The sequence below is a fragment of the Haliotis cracherodii genome, unplaced genomic scaffold (genome assembly GCF_022045235.1).
Source record: "Haliotis cracherodii isolate W230 unplaced genomic scaffold, xgHalCrac1.p SCAF_16, whole genome shotgun sequence".
NCBI lineage: Eukaryota > Metazoa > Mollusca > Gastropoda > Lepetellida > Haliotidae > Haliotis > Haliotis cracherodii.
The window spans coordinates 25,102,385-25,129,728 of NW_027266271.1; the positions used below are offsets into that span (position 1 = coordinate 25,102,385).

Here is a 27,344-nt window from a genome sequence, read left to right on the forward strand (position 1 = left end):
GGGAAGCTGGTAGTCCAACCAAGTTAGTTGAAAGAGACTGCTAATACTTATGCAGATTTTATAGTGCTAGCCAACTAAGATACCATGCAGCAGTTTAACAGTAATGCCCCGGTCAGACACAGTATATTGACTCCGAGCCAACCTAGCCCCTTTATGCTGAGCACCAGGCAGGGTAACAACAAGTGCCATCATTTACCATCCATTGGTATGACAAAGCCAGGGATCAAACCCTCGACCTTTCTCTCTCCGGCCAGATACTCTACCACCAGACCACAGAGGCGGTCTGACAGACAGTGAAGAGGACAAGATTTTATGGTGTGATGACAGCCAAAATACAGTATTTATGGCTGGGATGTTATCAAGGTAGGGCATTTGCAAGAATTAATCCTATTTGGGATGAATCTGAATCTGAACCAATGATTGTTCACTCCAAAGACATTATTTCTCAGAACATCAAGCATGTCAAGTGATCGATCCTTGTGCTCAAAATATGCTGATAGAGAGTCATTAAAGTGACCCCCAACAGCATGCATTGTTCTGCCAGGCCGCCATGAGAGATGTGGAATATTGCTGACTGTGCTGTTTTTCAGCATTCATTCACTGCCCAACTGACATAACACAAAGACCATTTCTGCTCTTTTCTCATTTCATTTTATTCTGACATGCATATCAAACTGCACAATATTAAAAGCTTGGAGATTCATTAGCAAAATACTGTATGTCATTTCTTTGTTTCCAAGGCCTTTAATTAATTATGAATTGTCTCCCAAGTTTTACAGTGTACTCCTTGCAACGTAATCATGACATGGAAGCCTGCAATGTGAACATGTCAATCCAATAAACAAATGAAAAATGCATCTTTCTCTCAAGAATTTCAAAACCCTTGATGAAAAATTTACTGTACAATTATAAGGCAAAACTTCATCAAACAATGATTTCAAATATTCAGGTTGATGACCAAAACAACTAAGTCAAAACTAACTATTTTAGGTTGGTATCCAGTTTGGATATTTCAGGCATGTTCTGCATATATTTTTGACCATTTGTAGTTATGATCATTGTTTTTACAAACCAGGCAACTTCCCCGGCTCCAAAACGTCGTTGGTAACAAATTATGGGCAAAGAAATCATCCATTGATTAAAAAGCCACATGTCACAAACACTGATCAACAATACAAGAATCTACATTCTGTAAGTCTAGTACTTGTAAACCACTTTAACATCACCATACAAAATTTGGTCATATAGTCGATACAAGTTAACAATATTCCAGGTCTGTTTCTGTCAGCATGGATAGTTACACAAGCTTTACCTGTTGGTAATACATTCCTTATTGTTTATATTTTGTCCTTGCCAAAATGACTGGCACCTCCTGTGATTATCACTTTCACATATATAGGTGGGATAATTATTTTTATATATCAGTTAGACTGTGATATTGTATCACTTTAATGCAAAACCAATTTTCATAATAAAACAGAAAAACTTTGGGAATAGAAAAATAATCAAATATGTTTCTATTAATTGCTTCTCATGTAAGTTCGGTATAATTTGTGCAGAAACTTTGATAGTCCATCTGTTTGGAAGCAAATGAACAATTTGGCATTTTGTGTCAAAGATGTGCACAAGCAATGTCATAATTTCTTAAATATCTTTGGCTTGTAATAAGCAGTGATATTTTCCTTGTTATCAAAAATCAATTTTTCAGTTTGACTTGTCAATTGTCAATGGTGGTATAGCAGTCTGAATCACCCCAAACCTTTAGAACAGATAATACATTAATATCACTTGCTGGTAGACTTGTCATTAACATGCATGTCATATGCAATTAATAACATGAAATGTACCGGTTACTTTGCTAGTACAGTCTATGTGTTTGACAAGCCAATTGTCACTCCACTTTTGTATGAAACTGAGACATGAAAGTATCATAAATATATTGACTGGTGTAGGTCCCAGTATGTGCTAACTGGAAGGGTTATACGCTCATAATGAAAATATATGTACATTTTACATGAAAATTCAGGATACGTACATGATATTGATTCTCTCCTAGCTTATCTACACAATTTCCATCACATTATTGCTGCCTTGATACTAACACAACATATTTCCTCAAACACAATGTAGCTGTCCTTGTGTGCACAATTTAACAAAGCTTTCATGGTCTTAAATTAAATTTTCATTTCAACTCTCTGCCAAGGGAATGTCATAATTCTCATCAATCGTGAAATATCAAAAACTGTTTTCAGATGTGAAGGAAATCATGAATTTTGAAATTGACTGTTACCAAGGGGAAGTAACATTTTGTAAGGAAACTGATCAAAGGGAGGTAATAATACATCCATATCCGAAGGAAAGGTCATAAAAATATAATACCACGCCAGGTTGCTTGCCCTTGTTTTTGAAGTAGCAGGTGTACTCCTAGCAGGTTTTGTGAAATTCTTGGCATTATAGATGGTACAACATAACAATACTGTGATGGGAATTATTGAGACAACCTTGAGATGTAAGAGCACCTTTAAACAATCATTGCCTATACTGGCATAAATTATTTCATTGTATCAACACTTGCACAATAAATAGAGAAAGTACATGAAAATATGCCTACAAATACAAAACAATAACCAAAAACACTCATTTCTTCCAAATGAAATAATGCGCTAGCATAACTGTAAAATATCCCAAATAAATAGTGTTGATATATGGCCCAATAGCTGTACGTTAGCTGACAAGAGTTCAGATTAAATTCTTTATGTACACATTATTTTGTGACAGTGGTATATTGGTACATATCTAGTTAATAACATTCCATCAAGTAAAATCTTTTTCAGTGCAATCACATGTGTTTTTCTTTAGGCCACACAAATAATTATTAAATATTCATCTAATTTATTTTCAAATGTGAGGCGGATGGGATGTAAAACTGTAAACCAATTATTTGTGTGTGTGTCAGTGTGTCAGTGTGTGTGTGTGTGTGTGTGTGTGTGTGTGTGTGTGAGAGATACACACAGGTGTGATTTTCATGAAGCATGAATGTTTTGTAGGACAATGTTTATGGTGTATTTCAAGTAGTGAAGCCATTAGGGGACACATCTAGCAGTTTTCTTGTTATATAATGACCAAAAAATGAGCCAGGCGGGGATAAAAATCTGATAATTTATTACAGCTTTAACCTAATTAACATTGTGTACTCCAGTATAATTTTAGTTGTGTATTTACATGAACAAAAGAAATGCTTCCAATTCAAGTGAGGCCACATCCCTTGCCAACTAGAAATCTGTAACAATATTTTCCACTGTCATTATCATTTTGAATACTGCGATAACAAATGCAAAAAATACACATCATAATAATGATAGTAACAAGGCATAGTTCTGGTAAGCATGTTCAGCAGATTGCATAATATGTAGGCTAACAAAGTTTCATAATGTGCACCTTCAAAATTGACTTAAGACAAATTAAACCAAATATATGCACACAGAAACGCACCATTGCAAGTAAACGTTAATGATTTGACTTGGAGCCAAAAGCCTCTCAAATACAAAAGTCCATTTTCACATAGTACAAAGACGAAAGAACAATGATTTTTGTATCGTCACACAGTTCATACCTGATCAAGTACACACTTGTGATTGCATCAATATTTGAAAATATTTTGTGGATATGGAACGACTCTGAAAATATGAAGATGTTGTTGATTTCATCATTCACCTGAGGCTTTTGGCCCAAAAGATCATGAGCGATTTTCACCTAATCATTTCAACCCAAGCCACCCTTACTCCACAAAGTCAACTATCTACAATTGTCAACGAAAAAAAGGCACGAAACGTGGAAGTAAGGGTTGCTAGATGGTGACTAGGCAAGACATGAAATATGATTGCACTTGGTATGAATGTACTTCTCCATAAGTATACACTATACCTATGATACACATTTCCTATATAAATGCCATCTTGTTTGGAAGTCTCATATATTTGGTAACTATACATATGAAGTAGTTGTTGATGTACACAATAATCTCAACAGGGAACGGTTACTCTTGTTGTCATTTTTTCGTGTTTTCAGGCATGTAGATTTCTACTTCCTGGTTTGCCTGCTGCTGTTTCATCGCAGCCCTCTTCTCAGCCAGCATCTTTTTCCTTGCGTCATCTCGAGCTTTTGAGGCAAGACGTGCCTTCTGTACTCTCTCTGGGGAAGACTCGGGTGTATCTTTTGTTTTCAACCCTTTCCGTTTTGATCCTATAAAACCAAACAACTAATTGTCACATATCACATATATAGACCATTCATTCAAGCAACACTTGTACAAATGAACTCAAAATCTCAGCTACTCTTAACCGTGAAAAACCTTTCAATAATTATCAATCAAAGAATATATCAGAGACTGTTACTTGGATAACTGGGATAAACATGTCCTTTTTAACCCAATCTCACACAGAAATGAAGGGACATATTTCTGCCTTGTGCTAGCGCAGTAGATCGGTTTTGATACTGCTACCCATGCAAAAGATCATAAGATAACTGACAGTGAAGAGGACGTCTGTTGAAAAATCTTAAGATTTCTAAAGTTAATGATATTATGGCTATGATGTAATATATCTCTGAAGTCATCATCGTCCAGATAATTAGTTATGTTGCTTCAACTTCCTTTCAGTGGGTACAACTGTGAGTCAAACAGGCAGAGAAGTGCATGGCCTATTAGATGAACACTGATCCATGAGATCATCAACTCCCAATTCTGATGACATGCATCATGTATTAGGGACCCATTCTGCACTAGTCCCCAGTGAAAGTGTTCAAGGAAAGAATAGGGCAGCCTCCTTACCTGGTGTGTGACAGGGTGTGCTACCCTGAGACAGACTGCCAGACTTTGGACTAGAACTTGCGGAGCTTCTCCGTGATGGCTGAAAATTAGAACATCTCTGTTAGTCAAGGAAGGAATATTCCCATTAAGAAAGTAGTCTCTCAAAACCTGGAATATATCATCAGCCTCATTGAAACTCATGACATACCTGAACTCAAATGTGTAAACTACATTACAAAAAATGAGTTCCTCAATATTGATCAAGAAACTTCAAGTGAAACGTTTGTCAGTATCAAATATGGGACACAGAAAATTTGGTACATATTACACAAAGTTTATCCAAGACCTGAGAGTGAGTGAGTTATATTTTACACCAGTTTGAGCAATATTCCAGCAATATCACATCGAACTCCCAAAATGGGCTTCAAACATTTTACCCATCACACATGGGTCTTCTGCGTGACAAGCGAACGCTTTGACCACTAGGCTACCCAGCCGCCCCTCTCTAGACCTGAATGCATAAGTGTGTGACTGAATGCTTTTTAACATTCACTCAGCAAAATTCCCTCTATGCCACAGTGGCTTGTTATTAATCAAGTTCGGAACAAGCAAACCAGTCAATCAAAACATGAGCAACAATCCATGCTGTCAGGGTACAATCTCAATCTATTTTACTCAGGTTAGACAACTCTAGGAACCAATTCTAACCTGAAATTCTGACAGGGATAAATATTTAATTCTAAAGATATGAGCAGTGAATGCCAGTATTGTTATATACAAGGACTTTAACCATGTGTTTGGCTATCAATAAGACAACTCACTTGTCGTGGAATCTCCTTCCACCCGTTTTGCCGCATAAGCGCAATCTCAGCAAACAAGTCGTCTACACTATCCACCTGTATCTTGATCATATCCCAGAATCCTTGCAGATCCTCCCACTTCGTCTCTTTCTCACCAGCCTTGGGGCACTGTCGGGTCAAACAGAACTGATTGATCCAAGAACACCATATTTGAAACATATATTTATTAATTTCTCACAGATGACAGATAAGTTAATGGAGCTATACATTGTAGTCTTGATCAGGGATAAAAATGAACATAAGTCTGCTAGTCTGAGACTAGTAAAATTCATGAAGGACAAGTGACTTTTCCTTGTTGACTATCCTTTAAGCATTAGGTAGATGGCAACTTTGCAGCAAACCATGATACAGCATGGTAAATTAACTTTAGAGGTATTGAGTGTGTTCAAAGATTGATTTCATTTGGACATGTATGCGTTAGGCAACACAAATTTAAAGTTCTTTCTATATGCACTTGATGCATAGAGTAAATAATGTAGGTTGCATTTGTCAATAATATGCTGCACAAGTGCATGTTTCATATGGCTAAATCGAGCCCTGTATGTTCTTCTTGAAATAAAAAGAAATGCTTTGGTTTCTTCCAGATTAATGAATGACCCTTTTCACAATGAAATGTATGAAATACTGAGACTTATAATCTGTAAGCTGGAGATCAATGTAAACAAAATCAAACAATATTTCAGAAAAAGTCTAATCAAAATTCTTTAAGACAAGTCTCAAAGTGACATTTCTCATAAATCATATCACAGCCCTGTTCCACAAAGCAATCGTAGCATGAATACTTTACTTTAAAATGGACTTACGACAGTCGTAGCGTCACGATCGTTTTGTGGAACGGGCCCAGGTGTTTACTGGATACATACCATGTGTTGTGAACACAAGTCCCTGAACTGCTGAAACTTCTGTGTGACTAACAAGTTGCCCTTGCCAACAGCTGCTCGCAATCTACCCGACACTGCAAAAAACACAGTCAATGATTAGCATGGGACAATGCACATTGAAGTCAACTGGTTCCTACGTGTCTCAAATTGGACATGATGTCCTTTAGGCTGTGTTCACGCCGATTATGGTACCCGTTTGAGATCAGACAGCCCGAGAAACGAAAAGTGAAAAAGTCGGATTACTATCCTCAATGATCTGGAATGTCCTATCAGTCTGTACGCAGTCGTATACGTTCGTAACAGAGTCCCACGGATCGGGAAAAGTCCTGAGAGGTGGGCCAAGCACTCCCGTCAGTGTGGCGCATCCCGTAACATTTGGCAAACTCAGACGATTTTGTCTAGTCGGATTACAATTGTGACTATGTCGTGACAGATTCTGCTGTACCGGATCAAAATCGTAACAATGTCCTTTGTTGTCTGGACGGTGTCCTTTGGATTGAGACGCTGTCGTGATGAACGGGCATGATTTGATGAGAAACAAATCAGATGAGAACGGGAGAATCGGGACGAATTCGGCTGAACACAGCAGAATCGGGATGCTTCCTGGACAATATCTGATTGATATATGATTAAATAAATTTTTTTTACAAATTTTGTGAATCCCCACCACGAATCACAGGATCTTGATCAGCCTTTTGACAATTTTTAATCGGGAATGGTCCTATCAAGGACCACAGTTAAAATCCTGAATGTGTGATTGAGCCCTTAACAAACAAATCAAACATTTTTTGCATTTTCCCAATCTATTGAAAACCCATTCAACCATTCATGACTTACAATGCATGAGAGGTACAACTATTGATTGAACTTTCCATGCATCAAATTATCCATCGTCCAATGACAATCTTTCAGTGACAAGTTGAAATATTGATGGTTTACATCAAAACTGGGCAACACTATGAATAGTAGGGATAGCCATAATAACATGAAAAAATACTATGTACTTTTCCAATCTTTTTTTTATCCCAAATACACCTTCTTCGAAGAGTCACAGAATTATTTATCACTTCAAAACAGATTCAAGTTGAATAATGCAAGAAAAACCTATTGGGTGGAGCCATACAGGTACTTTTTAAGTGATCACAAATATCACTGTCTTAGTCATACCTCTGAGACGATATTATCACAATAGTATTTAAATTATCTCCTTACAACAGCCATAGTTGTACCTGCACTGCAATATTGTCACACAAGTATTTTTTTACCATATCCTTACTACTGCCATACCAAACACGCCTTCAATAGTCTGATAATTGTTTGATTATATTTTAAATCAATACTCAGCAATATTCCAATGACCTGTAAATAATCAAATCTGAACCAGGCAATCCAGTGAATGTTATTATGAGTACCGATCAAAGATGCCAGGGTATGTGGACAAGCTATCAACCAAGCCTGACCACCCCACAAGTGTAGGTTATTGGGGGCCGGTCCCCCGGAATCCCCTGGGTGATGTACCAAGTCACAGAGCCTGACCACCCTACAAGTGTAGGTTACTGGGGGCCAGTCCCCCGGAATCCCCTGGGTGATGTACCAAGTCACAGAGCCTGACCACCCTACAAGTGTAGGTTACTGGAGGCCAGTCCCCCAGAATCCCCTGGGTGATGTACCAAGTCACAGAGCCTGACCACCCTACAAATGTAGGTTACTTGGGGCCAGTCCCCCGGAATCCCCTGGGTGATGTACCAAGTCACAGTGCCTGACCACCCTACAAGTGTAGGTTATTGGGGGCCGGTCCCCCGGAATACCCTGGGTGATGTACGAAGTCACAGAGCCTGACCACCCTACAAGTGTAGGTTACTGGGGGCCAGTCCCCCGGAATCCCCTGGGTGATGTACCAAGTCACAGAGCCTGACCACCCTACAAGTGTAGGTTACTGGAGGCCATTCCCCCGGAATCCCCTGGGTGATGTACCAAGTCACAGAGACTGATCACCCTACAAATGTAGGTTACTGGGGGCCAGTCCCCCGGAATCCCCTGGGTGATGCACCAAGTCACAGTGCCTGACCACCCTACAAGTGTAGGTTACTGGAGGCCATTCCCCCGGAATCCCCTGGGTGATGTACCAAGTCACAGAGCCTGACCACCCTACAAGTGTAGGTTATTGGGGGCCGGTCCCCCGGAATCCCCTGGGTGATGTACCAAGTCACAGTGCCTGACCACCCTACAAGTGTAGATTATTGGGGGCCAGTCCCCCGGAATCCCCTGGGTGATGTACCAAGTCACAGAGCCTGACCACCCTACAAGCGTAAGTTACTGGGGACTTGGGTGATGTACGTACCTTCCTCTGGCAGTATGTGCTCCTTGAGCTCTGTGTCAGCCTGGTCACACAAGGACTGAAGTCTGTCCTCCTCCAGCTGGGTGGCCTGCAGGTAGTACTCCCCATCCTGCAACACAGACAACCGATGCCTCGTCAAGCAAGTCATTCTCAACACAGCTGACAATACTACAGCAGGTAGCCTTCATCACAAAACCACCATACTGTCATATAAACAGGAAAAGCCCTACCACATAAACAGAAGTCAATAGGTAATGAAGATACTCAAATATGGTTTAAGACACTTCTGTGACAACATAGAATAACATCACAATGGATCAGTCGTTTTATATAATTAGTCATCACTTAATTTGTTATAACTCACAACAATAAAAAAAACACTGCAAAATATTTCACTGAAAGAGAAAAACCAAGAAAATGCACAATAGACAACAATTTTTTTTTTAAAAAAGACTCTTGAATTAAAATAAACTTGAGCTCTTTGTTGTGATGTCGCTGTGACCTAGGGTCGGGGTGACTGGGAGAGGATGTTACGGCAGCTGATCCAAGCCAAAGCTTCACAGGCAGGTGTCAGTGTTTGGTCCAGGGTTGACAAGTACCTGGTGTATGGCCAGTTAAACCAATATACCACATAGATAATTGATCTACTAATGTGTAAACAAACCAGCCACTGAATCATTGTCTGGCCCTCCGACTGAACCTTGAATACTCAGGGACAGTATGAATCATCTTGTAAATGGTCAAAACCTATCAATTTGTCAGAAGCTGTGCTGTGAAATCAGAAATGGAAGTCAATTCAAGGGCTCCTTATTAGTACCCTACTCAGGCAAAACCCTAAACATTTTGGGAGCCCTAAATTCAAAAACTACAGCAGAAATCATCCAAGCCCCCACGCCCCCCTTAATTTCTTACAGTGTTTCTATGATACATCATGCATAAAATGTTCAAACCTATTAGACTGTTGAAAACTATTTCTTTGAAGGAGTAATACTTCAGTAATCTGACTTGGTGTTTTAGGAACTAGGATTATTATTTTTTTGCTCAGAACCTTGGAGGGAGTGATCATAGTTATTATCTAAGACAAATATGATAATGCAACAACTTAACTATCATTCTACAAACAGTCCTATAATCTGATTGTTTATTGATGTGGGAATACTGACGCTTCAAGAGAGCTGTGAGTCATGGTGTGTGAGTAAAATGAATGATGACCAGGTGGCCAGGTGCTATGTCATTAACTGAAGGTAACACACAGGCAATAAGAAGTCACACGAGAAAATTTTCAACATTATATATAGATCCAGGCATGTAGATCAATAATCTGCCGCACCTATGTTTAGAGATATAATAATATTAAAAATACACCTACAGCTTTGCCTTGTAAATGAATCAAGGAAAACATCTTTTTCAAGATCTATATAAATACATTTCATGTCAAGTCAGTTTTGTTTGTTACTGTAAGGAAAATCAACAAAAGGTTTATCTGACAAGGGGCATAACTCTTGTACCTTTCACTGCAGTAGCTGTTTTATCCTACAACTGAGATTGTCTGTATATTACCAGTGAACACTGGCAAGAACAAACAAGGCCCAGGTATTTATTATAAAAGAACTAGAAGATTAAGGTGTCTACATGCTTTGACAGTTTGGAGAGAATTTATGCATATAATAACGTACAGATTATTATGTTATTACATTTACATTTTGACAAAACTGTGTTTTTTTCTCTTGAATACAATAATTCTTTGAATGGATAAAATTCATCCCAAGTTAAAAAAAACCTGACGTAAACTAATCAATCTTTCCACACATGAAAATAAAACAAACAGCTAGAATCCCAGTTGCTGGAATGTCCCCAATGCTCTGTGCTGATGTTGCGTCAACGAGGCATTTCCAGTCAACATTGCACATTCCTGACAACTATCCTCACAATAGAGACTTGTCTTCATCACAAAGCACAACTGCCAAAGGCACAGGCTTCTATTCACTTATGTTCAAATATGAGTTCGAACTATCAGTCAATAATTACACAACCAACTTCAGATCAGTGTGTGGAATTTCAAATGTGTCTCATCCTAAACTCCCAAGTGCAGTGGCTGCTTATCAAAATGCCATTCTAATATAAGAATACCAATCATATTTCTTTATCCAACATATTCCATCAAAGGTGGTCATAAGGCTTGTAGTATAAAGGAGCTCCACTACTAGCTGTATGTCCTGTGTTTGCATTAGCCTGTTAATAAAGGCCCCAAGGGGTTAAGGAGTCAACACAAGTGCTTGGACTTGACTGACCCCTGGGTCACAGTGCAGGGGGACTCTCCAAGACCTGTTGTTGCTCCCACCAGTGTGCTGCCCTCACAGGTACATGTCTTATCTTCCTATCAAGCCCAGACACATTCCTCCAATTAAACAGGCTTTGCATGTAGCGCTAGCAGTCTAATAATACAGTGGAATCTGTCTAAACCAGACTTGTATGGGATTGAGGGTTTGGTACAGTTTAGACAGTGGTCTGGAATAGGGTGATTTCAGCATGAGTTGTGTAGCAATATGAAAACATGACATCAAGAAAATGTTTCCTTAATATCTTACCTATTGATAAATTAACATAGTTAATCTAGCAACCGTATATTGGATCTAATATCGATAGATCTGGATGACACAGAATCAGGCTTTGACAAATTCTACTGTACAATAATATCAGTTCCTTTCAAATGCTTTTCACTTTATTAATTTAAAAAAATATTTTTATGCATAAATTTGATTTATAATGCTCTAAGGTTATCACTTTATTTGCCCAGCACACAAATGGCTAACACTGAACATTAATTGTTACTGATCTTAAAAATATTTTCTTCTAAATCTTTGTTCATAAACATAAAATACAGTTTACTCAGAATATTGGATTATAAGTTGCACTGTACCCTGATAAACAGTTTGATCTGGTTAAATGACTTGGGAAGGAGGAGTAGCCAGTAGTAACCACATGGTTAAATTGTTCACACTTCTAGGTTTGATTCCCTACATGGGTACCAAGAGGGAAGGCCATTTCTAGTGCCCCTTGTGATATTGCTAAAAGTGGTGTAAAACCATATTCACTCACTTCAGATGACTAACCTACTGCAACCAATAATAGGATGAATATGTTAGCATGGTCAGCACACCATGAATGAAGCTCAAATTGATGACAAAGCTAAAACACTGACCAGTACCCTTTTTAGATCTATTGTGCAGATCTTGATAATTCAACCGTGAAGCGACAAGTATTGAACAGCATGTACCATATTGTGTATCCTGTCATTCAGCATACCAGTGCATCGATAGAGCCTTAATCAACACATTGTAGTCTCACAAAGAACCAGGCCTAGACCCAAGCCACACAGGTTCACCTCCGCCCCTCGTCATTACAATAGGGATCTACATGTTTATTACTTACTGTACCATACAGCATTGTACAGGAGCAAACACAGGTCATTATTCTACAAAGACCCTTCTGACTCACTGAACCAAACTCCAGCAACATGTCCCCTTGAAATCTTAACCTAAGCAAGTACCTTTCTTTACATATAAGCAGAAGGTATGCGAACCACTTCGAACTCCTACACATTATTCCCTGTTAATGTTTGATTTCCTGCACGATAAATATTTGCACTACTCATAGATGAACTAAGTAGAAAGTCAAGCTTAGGTGAAGTATTCATAAGCCACAATAGATATGTATGGTTTGGAAACTATGTTAATTGCCTATATGGGAAGTGAGATTGAGGGCTGAAATTACGCATTGATCTCTATAGTGCCTATGTGTTGTCATATCACATCAGTGTGAGAAATATAGGTGGGCCTTTGGGGTCTTTGAGCTGTCTGCTATAATATCTAAAACAAAGGACCCCTAAATCTTTCATTTGTAACATTACTGTTGTGACAATCACCCTTTGACTTTGTTCAATTTCAAACACAATCAAGTTTTCATTATCTTTCATCAAATGGAATAACATATTCGACACATGGAATCACACTTTGGTGAGTGCTTGTTCCTGGCCAGAGATGTGGATTTAGAATATCCTCCTATCAGAAAGATTTTGAATAATCATAATGTACCAGTTATGAAGACTCGCGTTGGATTTGGACACCTTTCCTGTCTATCACCATCACAACGCAACAAATATATCTGTAACATACAGTTTGTTGTAACATGGTCACAGTTATTCTTAATAATAACATCATCCTGTTTCCATGGATACTTGAGAAAAGGTGGGAAAACATGAGTTATGTAAGCACTGTTGATGCTGCACGAAGGTGCCGTAGCTAGCAACTACATTCACAGCAGTATCAGTGTATGCATGCCAATAATAGAAGTTATTTGATCTTAGACATCATAAAACTGCAACTTTCAAATTTGTCTCTAAAATATAAATTGAGGAATTGTACGTGTAACCTTGGAATGAATGTCATACATAACAAGAGGCGAATACAGCTGTACAAATATACCAAATAAGGGGGTGGACCTGATGAGTGCATATAAAAACCCTGTCATGGTTAAGCACAGTTTACTATATATTTCCATAGGATAGCCATTTATAAAATCATATCCTGCACTAAAGTTCAGACAAAATTGAAGTCATTTGTTTCTGTACTCATATTGAAATACAAAAATCAAAATTTTTCATACATGTAATGTTTGTTTGGTGTTAAACGCCACATTCAGCAATAATCCAGCTGTACAATAGTAGTCCATAAATAATCAAGTCTGGACCACAGAATCCAATGACTGACATCTTAAACATTGATCTATGCAATTGGGATCTGATGACATGCATTAACAAAGTCAGCGCCTGACCATATGATTCTATTAGTATCTTCTTACAACAAATATGGGTTGCTGAAGACCAATTCTAACCCTGATCTGATTATGTAATGGCACATGTTCCATGTCAAAGGTAATTAGACTCTTTCAGTAGCCTCCACCTGCTTTTTTGCATCATATGATGTGAATCTGTACGTGTTTACCAATTTCACATCAGGTACAGTATAGGCAACAACTTGGAGGTGTATTCAACTGCAATCGATGTCATATGTGTCACCAACAGTTCCATGGCGGTTCAGGATAAATGAAAATAAATTAAGATGCAGTGCTTAATGGTTTTCCAGGTGTATACATGGTCCAGAGCTCATTTGGACTAGTGGTGTATGACATTACAAAATTTTTAGGGGTAAAACAGATTGTAGATACTCCCTACATTTACCTAGTGAGGCTGAATGTTGCATGGACACCATCATGTATGTATTCACCACATGGGATGCTTAGCCCGAAGGCCAGGAGGTGTGCTGCTGATGGGTGAGTCACCCAGTCTGTCAGCAGCACACCTGTATCATCAGCTGGCCTGCCACTAAAATGTGTTGCCAATCTTCCTTTATCAGCAGGACTAAAATAGCTCATAACCATCTCATACATTAATATTTTCACTTCAGTTTAAAAACATATAATTGAAGAAAACTGCTTTCCATTAAGCCAAATATTGATATCCATGATATTGGTATCACAATATTTGTTTTAGGAGATCTCTATATGTAACAACTCTAGAGTATAATAAGAATTTGAATTTATTAATCTTAACATTTATGATTGGGTATTAACAATTGAGTGAGGAATTGTATGAAATCAACATATCTTTTTATATGTTGAGTATTACTTCAGCAAACCTACTACATTTATTCAGTTATTTCGCTTCTATCAAATGAAACAGCATATAATGAAAATGGCACATGTCAATATTAAATCTTCTTTATCAACCAATAATCTAATAATAATCTCTTCTCAAATGTCAAATATGAATATGAATAAACGATCATGATACTACTACATATGGATTATCTCCCCTAACATAAACCCTGAATTATCAGCCTCTTGTATACAACGTATCACCATACTTATCAAACAAAATATCAGGGAGATAATTCACCAAGTCAGCAAATTGTTTCCCAGTGAGTAACTATATTGACAATATTAGAAAATACCATATATTTACCATTATGTTCAGCAAACAGATTCAGTCGATATTTCTACTGCTGTTACTTCCTCTACTGAGAAATCCTATGTATGAGGTGTCCACTACACGTCTAGCTTTGTATAATATCAATACCAGAATACCCATTGAGACTTGGACACAGCTGAAGCAAATCACTGACTTATAAATGACTTAGAGTCTCATCACTACAAGATAATGGGGCAAAGGAATCATATTAGTTTGTAGCAATAACTAAACATTCCCTTGATAGTCTCGCATATAAATATGTATTCATGTGATAATGTTTTCAAGACAAATATGGTATATTAGACAATTCAGTTTCTGAGAGAAAATAGCTGGTGAAGCTCTTGCAAACTTATAAATGGCCGAAATAAAAAAAACTGGCAGCAATAGTTTCTACCGAGAGTGAGTGAGGTAGCTGGTTCAACATCACTTTGATCTGTATTTCTGTTATACATGTATGTATAGTGCTGGATAGGACGAGGATACCCTCTTATGGAGTATCGGAGTTCAGGACAGTTTTAGTCAATTGTTGCAGCCTTATTACATCAGGGACACAAGGAATTTGTTCATAAATTGTACCCAAGTAGAGACCATAAACATCACAAGCTGAACACAGAGCTATCCCAGAGTCCCTTCCTTCTATTACAGAAATAAACTACACAAATATGTCCACGATGTCCGATATTAATTACATTCAATGAGTCACTGTTATCAGGAATGAAGTCACAGTGCTCAGTTTTGACTGTCATTTTCCAGCAAGGGCAGATAACTCAAGATATACATGTATTGCAATGGCAGGGCAACCATTACTTCTGTAACAAGTGACCTTGTGTAGAGTGTATAATACTAAGATTCCGCAACACGTTTGCCTGGCTCCCTTACATCACAGTGGTAGAGAGAAGTGAAATAGGTATTGATCTCAATGGTCAGTATGAATCACAGGAGAAATATGAGGCACTCTCTCTTGCCAACAGCACAATTGGAATCATGGTAAACATGGCAAAAGTAAAATGCAAGTTGCTAAAATCATTATGTTGTTTTAGGCACTTAATATAAATCCAACATCGCTGATACACATTTGGTGACAAAAGAGGGATTTAAACTTTGTAATATGCTGTTGCCTAGGGATTCCAGTCCAAGCTCTGTTTTAAAGCAAAATAACTGTTCAACGTCTATACCATATAACATAAATATCATCATCAGAGTCATCATCAACATCAAAATACAAACCTATCATAGAAAGTAATCCAAAATGTTGAAACATCCACTGACGAACCTGAAACAAGAGCACCCAGGCTGAAACATGCCATATAAACCCACCTTGATTTTATCTCCTGTGGGATACACTTGACCATGTCCATTTAGTATACTTCCATTTTTCGTCGACTGTCCATTGGCCACAAGAGGGCTCTGCAGTGTCTGTCCAAGAGCTGATCGCAAACACTCATCACGAGTCCTGTCCTCACTGGGACTCTGTACGGACGGCATATCCGGTGAACTTGGGATTGAGCGGAGGGACGATGTACTAGAAAAAGGGGAACGCTTCTCTATGTTTTTATAGGAAGAGTACTGACTGTATCGGCCATAGCCGCTAACCGCACAACTTATTTTCAAATACGAAGGTTTCCGGTTGGGGTCTTGTGGGGAGAGGTCCCAGGAGTTGGTAAGTGATGGTGACTTGAGGTCCGGTATGGCATTCTCTTTGTCACTCTCTGTCAGAACATTGTTCAGGGATCCCTTGTCCTTGCCTCTGTTGCTTGAACTGGTGTCCGAAAGTATGGTCCCTTCTGAAGACTCCTGGCCAATCACAGCCTGTCTTGAGCTTGTAGACTGGCTGAGGAGGGACGGTTCACTTGCTGGAAGAAGAAAGGATACAATCAGAAACATGACTTCTTACAAGCAAGAACTGAAGTGTACAGCAAAGATCAATGAATGTCAAGACAGCTGCTGACATCCATGTACCTATGTTCATAAAATGAAAGGATAAACTCATACTTCTACAACATGTTTTTCAAACCAGAAATTGCACATCTCTTCTTGTCAGTTCTTGAGCAGACACATTATGTGATGATAACACAGTATTATCAAGCACATGCAGTACCAAAACTGAAACAAAAGTGACTCAACTTCCCCACTGAATCATACTGAAACTGACAAAAGAGATGTTTTAATCTCATCATCAAGTAACCAAGTGACCATAAGAAACACCCATCCTCGTGTATTTGTACAGTATGAGCAGACGGCACTGTCGTCCAGTACATCCTAGAAGTCTAAACAGGGTGGACATACTCACATACTTGGGACACTAGATACACAGAGATAACATCTTCTGTTACTTCCTGGCCACAAGACACAGTCATATCATACATCCCGTAGTCAACACATTAAGCGTTCCTTTAAATTGTTTGGGCTTAATTCTGATTACGTTTTCAGTCGGCCATCTTTATCGATTACTCACTCTATAACAAGGGGTGTGGCACCACACATACCGTGCAAATACTCAGATGATGGCTTGTTTTTAAGATAAAATTGTTTTTTATAAGTGAGTGAGATGTTTTAAAGTTGTTCATGCGATTAGCGAAAACTATGAATGTTTCTTAGCGTACAAAAACCCATAACATGGTGACACAAAAATATAGGTAAAAATGATTCACAAAATGTATCGCCAACATACATCATCTTTTCCTCATACATGTAGTCAAATTGTTTAAAGTCACACTAAAACTGTATTCCTGCTACATGATGGGGCCTGTAAATAAACGAATTTGGACCAGACAATCCAGTGACTAATATTGCAAACAGTGATCCTTTCTATTGGAGTATGATGACATGCTATTAACTATGTCACGGAGTCTGACCACCCGATCCATTGCTGCTGGGGACATTTTCCCACCTGGAATCCCCACGGAGTAGTAATAATAGAGCATGTTCTGTGTTAACTACGGTAATGATGTTTCCCTGTTTCCTCCATGTTGAAATCTACTGGGAGCGGTTTATGCTACATGACCTCCAGCTGGAGGATGGAATTAGCCAGGTCAAGTGATGTCACCAGCAGGGCAAGAGACATTCAGATGACTCAAACACACAAGCAACAATTTGTTCTTTCAGATTCCAGGACATCCCAGAATGAAAACAATTCACAGTGGATACAGAACACTTCACATTTACCAGAAAAAGTCAAACGTTTAAGACATGCTAGTATTATTCACTAATGGGCATAATATAATCAAGGCAATATTTCAACACTTTGTGTCAACTTCCTGCTTAGTTCTGGACAGGACTGATTACTTTATCCATGTTATTTGACCTCAGATACAGAAATAAGGAAACTATGATCAACTAAAACATTGTCACATGGTGAAGATTGTGGTTTCCATTTGTTTGCTGACCTAAGCACATTTCATAAAAGTGAACATCTAGAATAGCTTCATGCTATAATATTGGATAAACCTGAAAGTAATATTTCACATATTTGTCTTTCTAATGTGCCAGTAGTGCATACATGTGTAGAGATTACACATTAATTATGGGGGATAAAAACAAAAATAGAGGGAAGAGTACAAACAAACCAAACATCTGTTAACATAGTTGAAATGCTAATTTTGAAACAGTACATACAAGACATTTGGGATTATGCATATTCCTTTTACCAACACATAAAACTGAATTTGTTTGCCAGCTGTCTGGATACTCCATACCCCTGGACCGTCTTGCAAACAACATCAAGTTCAACCTTACATACTCGCACACTGTATATCATAGAACTCTACTTAACTAAAGCCTGTAACTTATGTAGATTGAAGGTGAACCAATACCAAGTAATTATTTAGACCTTATTCAATACAATATGCAAACATCACATCAATGTCCAAGCATGAAATTACATAACACTGAGGAAATATTTTCCACAAATTCTGGAACTATTTTCAGCAATGGCATGAGCCAGTTGTCCATGAACCCATCATATGTGCTTCCAGCCATTGTATACTTTAGATCAGAGTCTAAACATGCTTCAAAATTACATATTATTGTTAGTGACTGGGACACGTAGGTCCAAATTTGAAATTATTTTCGACCTGGACATAAGCCACTTGTACTTGATGATATATACCTTCCTTCCACTGCACCATCGCAGCACACTGTGGGTTTACTCCTAGTCTATACAGTATATCCACAGGGTCCATGCCTCTTGTTATATACACACAAACACACTGAGACAAGTCTGGGCCTCTAGCCCTCACACTGCCAACTGCAGGATTACACTCAGCTGGAGTGATAATCAGTCAGTCATTTTCAGCCCTTTGTTGTGCAACCCAAACAATGTTACCTGTACACTGGACAATAGGCTTTGTGGACACACAATGGGTGTTTAGCAGTTCAATAATGGCCATACAAACAGCTCAATCTGTCCACAGCTTTACACTGATTAGGGCCTGACCAGGTACTTCTGGGAAATGTGTGATCGGGACTGACAGGAGACCTCCAGCCATAGCTCAGCATATATCATGTGCTGCTGTTTGAGTATTGACATATTTAGTGTGGTAGCAAATGAAAAGACCTTTACAGACACTTCTAAGTAGCATACGCACATTTTCAGCAAAAGTGTTTCAAATGCTATAATTTAAACAAAGCTCAATTCAATTGTTAAAAACAATCAAATATAGATGTCAAAATGTAAGTGACAAATTTCTAGGATATAAAATTATGATCCAGAAGCCAATCCTAAAGTCAACTTCCTCCTTGTCATAAAAACACACTCTTCCTGGTTGGTTGTTAGTATGCCAGTATTGTGAGAGTGGTGATGTGCATCTGAGTGCCCTTCACTTGGCAGTTGATGGAGTATATATAGCTGAGGAGAGCTAAGTTGAGCTTCACAAGTGTAACCAACACCATCTACCAAGCATCTGTACAGCTCACAACGATATTGCATCCCTCAGCCTCACTATAGCCTATTCTTGGATGATACATGTTTACAGATCTCATGTTATGTGTGAAGAGTAAGTTGAGTGTATACTGTATACCAACCCCTCTCTCACAACCTTAAAGATCTTTCTCTTTGTAACTTCCCTCTCATTTGTAACATCTTTCTTTCAAACATTCTCTCTCAACCTCTTAGAATGTTCCAATCATCATCATTCTGAATCTTAACGTCGTGACATCTCTCACATGGTAATTAACATCCTTCTCAATCATCTGTTTTCCCATAAAACAAAAAGCAACAACTTGTGAAAATCATGAAAACATGAAGAAGACACTATGAGAATCAATAATACAAGTACCAAAACGTTTACTAAACCATTCATACAAGCAAGGCAGTTAGTCATTTTCTATAGCCAACATATTTTTAGAAGGCCATATATTGCAATAATTCAATAGTTCAGAAAATCTCATTTCACAGGTTTGCAGTTTAAAACAAACCATGTATACCAATCTTTAACCTAAATATAAGTTGCTTTGGTCAAGAAGTTTTTTCTGATTTTTCAGTACATTTAATGGAATGTTTGGAGTGACAGAAAACACATCTGTACCAATGTTGTGCTACATGTAGTCTTATTATGGCTCTCAGTGGCCTCCTTAATGTCAAAAGGCAAACAACACACCACAACAGCATGTCATGCTGTAGAATTACCTAAAAGTAATCACAGTTATTTACAGAAAATCTGGAAAGGCCATCTAACAGATGGTTTCACAGTATCCTTGGTAACCAATTTATGTCACAGTGCTGGAAAACGACATACCACAAAACAGTGTTTTTTGTAGTTATTTTTGGAACAATGGGTAACATGACAAGATAGCTCCTGCTGGAGGCAAACTGCTAGGTGCCAGTGATGTTCTGAAAATGATGCCTATTCTATATACATGGTTGGGGCTCCACACACAAAACTAGTAATAACTAGTATGTGAATTGAAATACACAAAAAACAAGTATGTGAACTGAAAACCCACACAGTTGATAAGATTATCATTTATTTATTACAGTTATATCAACCATTCACAAACTGTACTGACAAACACTATTCATACATGTTGCAAACATTCTTCAGAAGCAGAACTACATTAACTGCCCTGAAATATTCTTACTTCACTCAATATCTTAACTGTTCTGCAACAACCATCAGCACACACACATCTGATTAGAAGTATGACCACATGACATGTATGATGAATACAATATTACCTTACTCCCACCCTAACAGTAAAAAAATTCATTTGAAAGATCATCAAAATTATTTCCATCCAAAATACTCAAACACATTATGAGAAGGCATCTTACCTATGTCCTCAAAGCCCCACTAGAAGGTCACCAAGTTCTCCTGCATGGGTCAATGGTACAAGACAGGCTCTAACCTACGTATCTACTACAGGTGAAAGTCACCACCACATCACATCCAACTGACTAAGATAACTAGCAGCTATACCACATGTACTATGACATTCCAGCTGTTGTGTATACTAAAGACTATCAGGCCCAGTCATGCACACCGCCCAGTCTAAGTGTATAAGCCATAATCAAGCAGTCAGGTGAAACATCTCTCCTTATAAGACAGCCTCAAAATACCACAAACAATGTCAAGGTATAAACCCTTCAACACAATTTTTCTGGGTAATTAACAACTGATTTAACCACAACTTAATCTACACATATTGTTTTTGAATCTGTGAAAATGTTTCAGTGATTTCCTGGAGATGTGCCAATACAATGCTGCTTTGATCCATCACAATCCAAGACTGTATCGTGATACAAGCAACACCTCACATTTCACAAATTTATTCATAACAGCACAATTACTCTCAAATATTAAGTGACTGTATCATGATATATACAATATCAGTATTCTCACTGCCCAGTGTGAAACAGGTTATGACACAATATGATTCATGAATTGTCAACCATTGTCATAAAATGGAATGAATAGAGACCCAAACAAAACATCTAGTGTGCCTGAAAAACTTGTGTGGGCGGTGCGGTAGCCTAGTGGTCAAAGTGTTTGCAGGTCACGCTAATGACCCGGGTTTGATGCAACACAGGTGTACAATGTATGAAGCCCATTTCTGGTATCCCCACTGTAATATTGCATTGTATGCTAAAAGCGGAGTACAACAAACTAACTCACTGAAAATGTATGTTTGTTGTTTAACGCCACACTTATCAATATTCCAGCTATATGACAGCAGACAATCCACTGATTGACATCTTGAGCATCCATCCATGCAATTGGGATACAATGACATACATCAACCAAGTCTATGAGCCTGACCACCCAATCCCGATGGTCGCCTCTTACGACAAGCATAGTTGGTTGGCTCTTACGGCAAGCATGGGTTGCTGAAGACCTCGTCAAACCTGGATCTTCATGGCTCAAAAATGCATGTAGATACCAGAGAAAATTGTATTTTCGCAACTCATTGCTATGCCACATATTATGAGATTCTGGTTTCGAGTAGATCCCAGCAACCTATACTTGTCAGTATAAGTGACTAAATGGCATGGGTGTCCAGCCTCAGTGACTTGGTTGATCGAGCCTCAGTGACTGGGTTGAATGAGCCTCGGTGACAGGGTTGATCAAGTCTCGGTGGCTTGGTTGATTTGAGCCTCAGTGACTGGGTTGATCGAGCTTCAGTGACTGGGTTATCGAGCCTCTGTGACTGGGTTGATCGAGCCTCAGTGACTGGGTTGATCGAGCCTCAGTGACTGGGTTGATTGAGCCTCAGTGACTTGGTTGATCGAGCCTCAGTGGCTGGGTTGATCGAGCCTCAGTGACTGGGTTGAATGAGCCTCAGTGACTGGGTTGAGGGAGCCTCAGTGACTGGGTTGATCGAGCCTCGGTGACTGGGTTGATTGTCATCCCGTGGCATGGAACATTACCCACGACATGATGCACCAGAACACAATGCAGTATATGTTTAATGGTTACAGCTCTCATACATAATGTGTATCATATGGTGACACTTGTTTCATGCAAGAGCTGCTGTTGGTCATGACAACAGTCAGCAGATACAGGGCGGGCCGACGGCCAGCAGTCACATGCTGGCCTATTTGTGCCTCCTGATTAGTTTGTACTGGTGTAGAAGGATATCCTGTAGCAAAGGTGGGCACGTATGTCTTACTTTACTGATAACAATGTGGATAGGTAGGTGGGTATATAACTGATTTACTTATCATCTACACATACCTATACATATGTATGAGATTACATGATCTAAGTAAACATGAACAAATCTTTTAGGAATGTGGATGTTATCAGAAACAGAGTTGGTGACAAAACAGACATGTCTTAAAGAGCTTTAAGAGTTTTCTGACGGTAAAGGAAATGCACTACTTGTAAAATAGAAAAAAAGAAATAGGAAATTAATATTACAATTAACATGAATAATCATATGTAAATAAAGTATGAAAATGTTCTACATAAGTTTGTTATACTTATACAAACAATATATAAAATTTTCATTTTTCATGGAAGCTACCATACCTAACTAAATGAGACGTATGTCAACAAAGCAATTTGGCACCAAGGTTTTTCCTAAATTTAATAAGCAGATTCTATAGAGGCATACAAAGCTTCAACCCTAACAAGCCAATTATGAATACAGACACGCAAATAATGCCATAAGTGAGAGATACATGACTGGACTATCTGAATACTGCCACATCAGGTCATGCTCATCACTGCTCTTACAATTCCCCAATAAAGAGCACTGTGCGGGAGGTAGCTGTAACTGTAGTTTTTCCAGAAGAAAATAAGTTTACACATGATACAGCAAAATGAAATGATTTTTCGAGAATTTTCTGTAAAAGTATCAGTAAATGGTTAGCAATTTTCAATACAAGATAATTATTATATCATTGAATACATCATTTGTAGTGTGTATACATCTAGTACTATATGCCATAGGTTTTGTAATGCAGGACATGTGACAGGCAGCGCAATCATGTTCCCTGTCGCCTTGCAGTCTGCCAGTGCAGACAAGGCCTTTGTTAAATATAACACCACTGACAAACTTTCTTCTGGCAAACCAATTGCTGGTGTGACAATGTCACAACAACCTTTAATGATCCAGGATATTTTTTCCTCAGAATCTCTGCAAGTAACAATGATCTAGACACATCATAACACAGCTATTATCCATTAACCAATAATCTTTATCCACTTTCAAATGTCTTTGAAAACATACAAGTGAATGAACAAATAATTGAAATACATTCATTTTTTCATCCTTGACAAAACAGTCTGGAGTCAATATCATTTATTCATGAAGGGGGTCAGACAATGTGATCGGCATGTTGTGGATGCATCAGGGAGTTTTTTCTAACATCTTGATTTCAATAAGGACTACCATAACCTACTTACCCTACTGGTCAAGAACTCTGTTCATAGTTATTATAGACAAGTCCTCCTTATTAACAACAGTGGGTTGAAATAAAGAAGAATATTTTACAAAACTAAACAAAAGTAAAATGTAAACAGACATTTGAAGTGAACTGGCAGACAAAAGGTGACATACTGATTGAGTGAGTTTCACTTGACCCATCTTTGAACACGAGTTCATCTATGTCAAGATGAGTTTAATGTGGGAGGAAAGCCTGATATGATACAGATATAGATGTTTACCAAAACCAACAAGCAGAGTGCTGTCAGACAAACCAGTACTGATTGAGTGTGTCCGGTTTTACGCAGCTTTGAACATCATTCAGTTATATCACAGCATGTCAGATTAATGTGGAAGGAAATCTCAAAGTGACACAGCTAGGCTGCACACAAGAATAGTGCTGTCAGACAAACCAGCCATCAGTCCCATATTTCCTGTCAGTAATCCCAGATTTCGCATGTACCCAAGCTGTGGCTTCAAACTCATACTCACTGTGAATATACTGATGTATCTGCTCCTTGTAAACCTCAACAAACATTTTCCACAAGTTTTTTTCCTTAACCGCCATTCTGTTCAAACACCTCAGATCAAATCAAAAACCAACTGCCAAAATATCTAATCACAGCCTATATCTAGAAGGCAAATAGACCGATCCTTCTTTGAAATTCAAAAATGCTCTATGTCATGTGAACGTCATTCATTCTTTTCATACCCGCCTACATAGTCTGATATCATTCATTCATTATATATCCAGGGATAGGTGTCGGGTTGAAGGCAGTACTGAGACCCCAAACAAAAACAAGCTACCATTCTTGCACTGAGCAGGATATCAATAACTTGACATCATACCCAAATATTTGACCTTCCTCATTCGTATCAAACATAGATAAAACGTTCACTATGCGCCAATACACCCAAGAGCACACAAGAGATGAGTCAATTATAAAAGACCGGTCGGCTATTCACACGACACCCAAGCTACCCCTTGAAGAATGTTAGCTACTGCAGCCTACGTGTTGATCCGTCTCAAGTATTTTTTATATGTGTAGACAAACGGTTTGACCCTGCAAGCAGTACTATCTCCTGCCGTCAATACCGTTGTTTACCTGGAACAAATTAAATCAGTTGCGGAACAAAACCAACACGCTGAATATCTGACCCGGTCATCATCCCTATCCAGGTCCTTCAGTCTTGAAATGGGGGAGGTATTTATTGCCCAGTATGGTAAAGCCTGCTGATTGCTGAATCAGCAATAATAGAGGTGACTGTTGGGACATCTATGTGTCATCTGTTTACCCTAACCTACTTGAATATGCTGATATACCCTTCACAGGACACACTTAGAACTGCATTATTATACATTTAGATAGCAAATTCTATTTCCTTGGGTAGTGAGGTAGACAGGTTTGTTGTGACGGTGCTTACCCTGGTTTCAGTCCTAACAGGGTGGTGTGGTAGCCTAGTGGTTAAAGTGTTTACTTGTTATGATGAAGGCTCAGGTTGATTGCTCAAATTGATACAATGTGCAGTTCATTTCTAGTGTCCCCAGCCATGATATTGCTGGAATACTGCTAAAAGCAGCTTAAAACCCAACTCACTTACTCATTCCCAGCAAACACCTACTTGGTATCAACTATAAGGATATTACTGCTGTATGTAGTAGACAACCACTACAAAATGTAACAGATAGTAACAACCTAAAAAGTAAGAGCAGTTTGCATTCACTCATAAATCATAATGATAAATGACACATTTCCTTTTTCAATGGCTGAAAACTAAACATGAGTGACAGACTATTGTGTTATGGCACAGTCAGATATATTTCAGTTATATCATGTAGCAAGTACATATTTGAGTCAGACAAACCAGTTGTCGATAACATGAACAACAATTCACACAGTTGAGGTGTGGTGACACATAATCAGTCTGGTCACACAGTTGAGGTGTGGTGACACACAATCAGTCTGGTCACACAGTCAGTCTGGTCACACAGTTGAGGTGTGGTGACACACAATCAGTCTGGTTACACAGTTGAGGTGTGCTGACACACAATCAGTCTGGTCACACAGTTGAGGTGTGGTGACACACAATCAGTCTGGTCACACAGTCAGTCTGGTCACACACAATCAGTCTGGTCACACAGTTGAGGTGTGGTGACATACAATCGGTCTGGTCAAACGTCATGACACCCAGTCCCCATTTTCATCAGCTTTTACAACAAGCATATGGTAGTGAGTGACCTATACTACCTTGGAATCCATTCAGGGAAACAAGTATTGGACTAACCAAACAGCTTTCTGTTGTCCACAAATGTACACCATAAATCTTCTGTCATCAGTTTCTGTTATTTCTTCCCTGTTTAACTAAGTATAAATACAAACAGGATCTCCTGACTCCCCTCACAATGGCTGATACATCCTGTAAGTCAGGCATGTGAAGGAGCACTAATAGTGAAGGAGCCTGACATCAAGACCTTCTCTTATCTTTATCATGTGTAGTGCTGACAATTACGATCTCATGTTGGTTTCCACATTCGCTAGTTTATGTATTTCAAACAAACTGAAAAACAGTTTTTCTGCATACATACCCAAATAATTTCATCATTACCCCCACTTCGTGGACCTCATTCACATGCCACTTTAGTGTGAATATGACCTTAACTCCCTGCTTTAACATGGACATGACAGGGCTAATATTGTTTCTCATACAGATTCTGATAGGAAAAAAAATCAATAAATTACAAAGCAAGTCTATAAAACTTTGGCAAGTCTAAATTTCTTCAGTTTCTGATTATTATTGATATACCATCAGGATTCTTTCATATTACATAACCCAGTTAGAAAAAACAAGTCCTCCCCCCAAAAAAACCCCAAAAAAATCTTAAGAAGTCTAAATGGCAGTCTAGCCTGAAATATCGCTTTGTGCAATGGTCCAGGATGAGATTCATACTCAAAAATACTTTCACAATTTGTAATGCCGTAATTGCTAGCATATGTATGTACCTAAATCGCTATATTCCCCTTTTACCTTCGCTCCACATAAACAGTCAAGTATCAGGTTAACA

General features: G+C 38.5%; 1 protein-coding gene across 4 annotated transcripts in view; it reads right to left on the reverse strand.

The window, feature by feature from the left end:
• Positions 1-639: 639 nt before the first annotated feature.
• The window catches only part of LOC139463995 (serine-rich adhesin for platelets-like), an 89,895-nt gene continuing 63,190 nt past the window's right edge, over positions 640-27,344 (reverse strand). For all 4 annotated transcript variants that reach the window (XM_071245480.1, XM_071245481.1, XM_071245478.1 and 1 more), the window contains 6 exons: positions 16,232-16,767; positions 8,890-8,995; positions 6,531-6,622; positions 5,629-5,775; positions 4,829-4,907; positions 640-4,242 (listed from right to left, as the gene is read on the reverse strand). In XM_071245480.1, the coding sequence (XP_071101581.1) occupies positions 4,049-4,242; positions 4,829-4,907; positions 5,629-5,775; positions 6,531-6,622; positions 8,890-8,995; positions 16,232-16,767 (1,154 nt within the window). In that variant the 3' untranslated portion in view covers positions 640-4,048. The remainder of the gene's footprint in view (positions 4,243-4,828; positions 4,908-5,628; positions 5,776-6,530; positions 6,623-8,889; positions 8,996-16,231; positions 16,768-27,344) is intronic.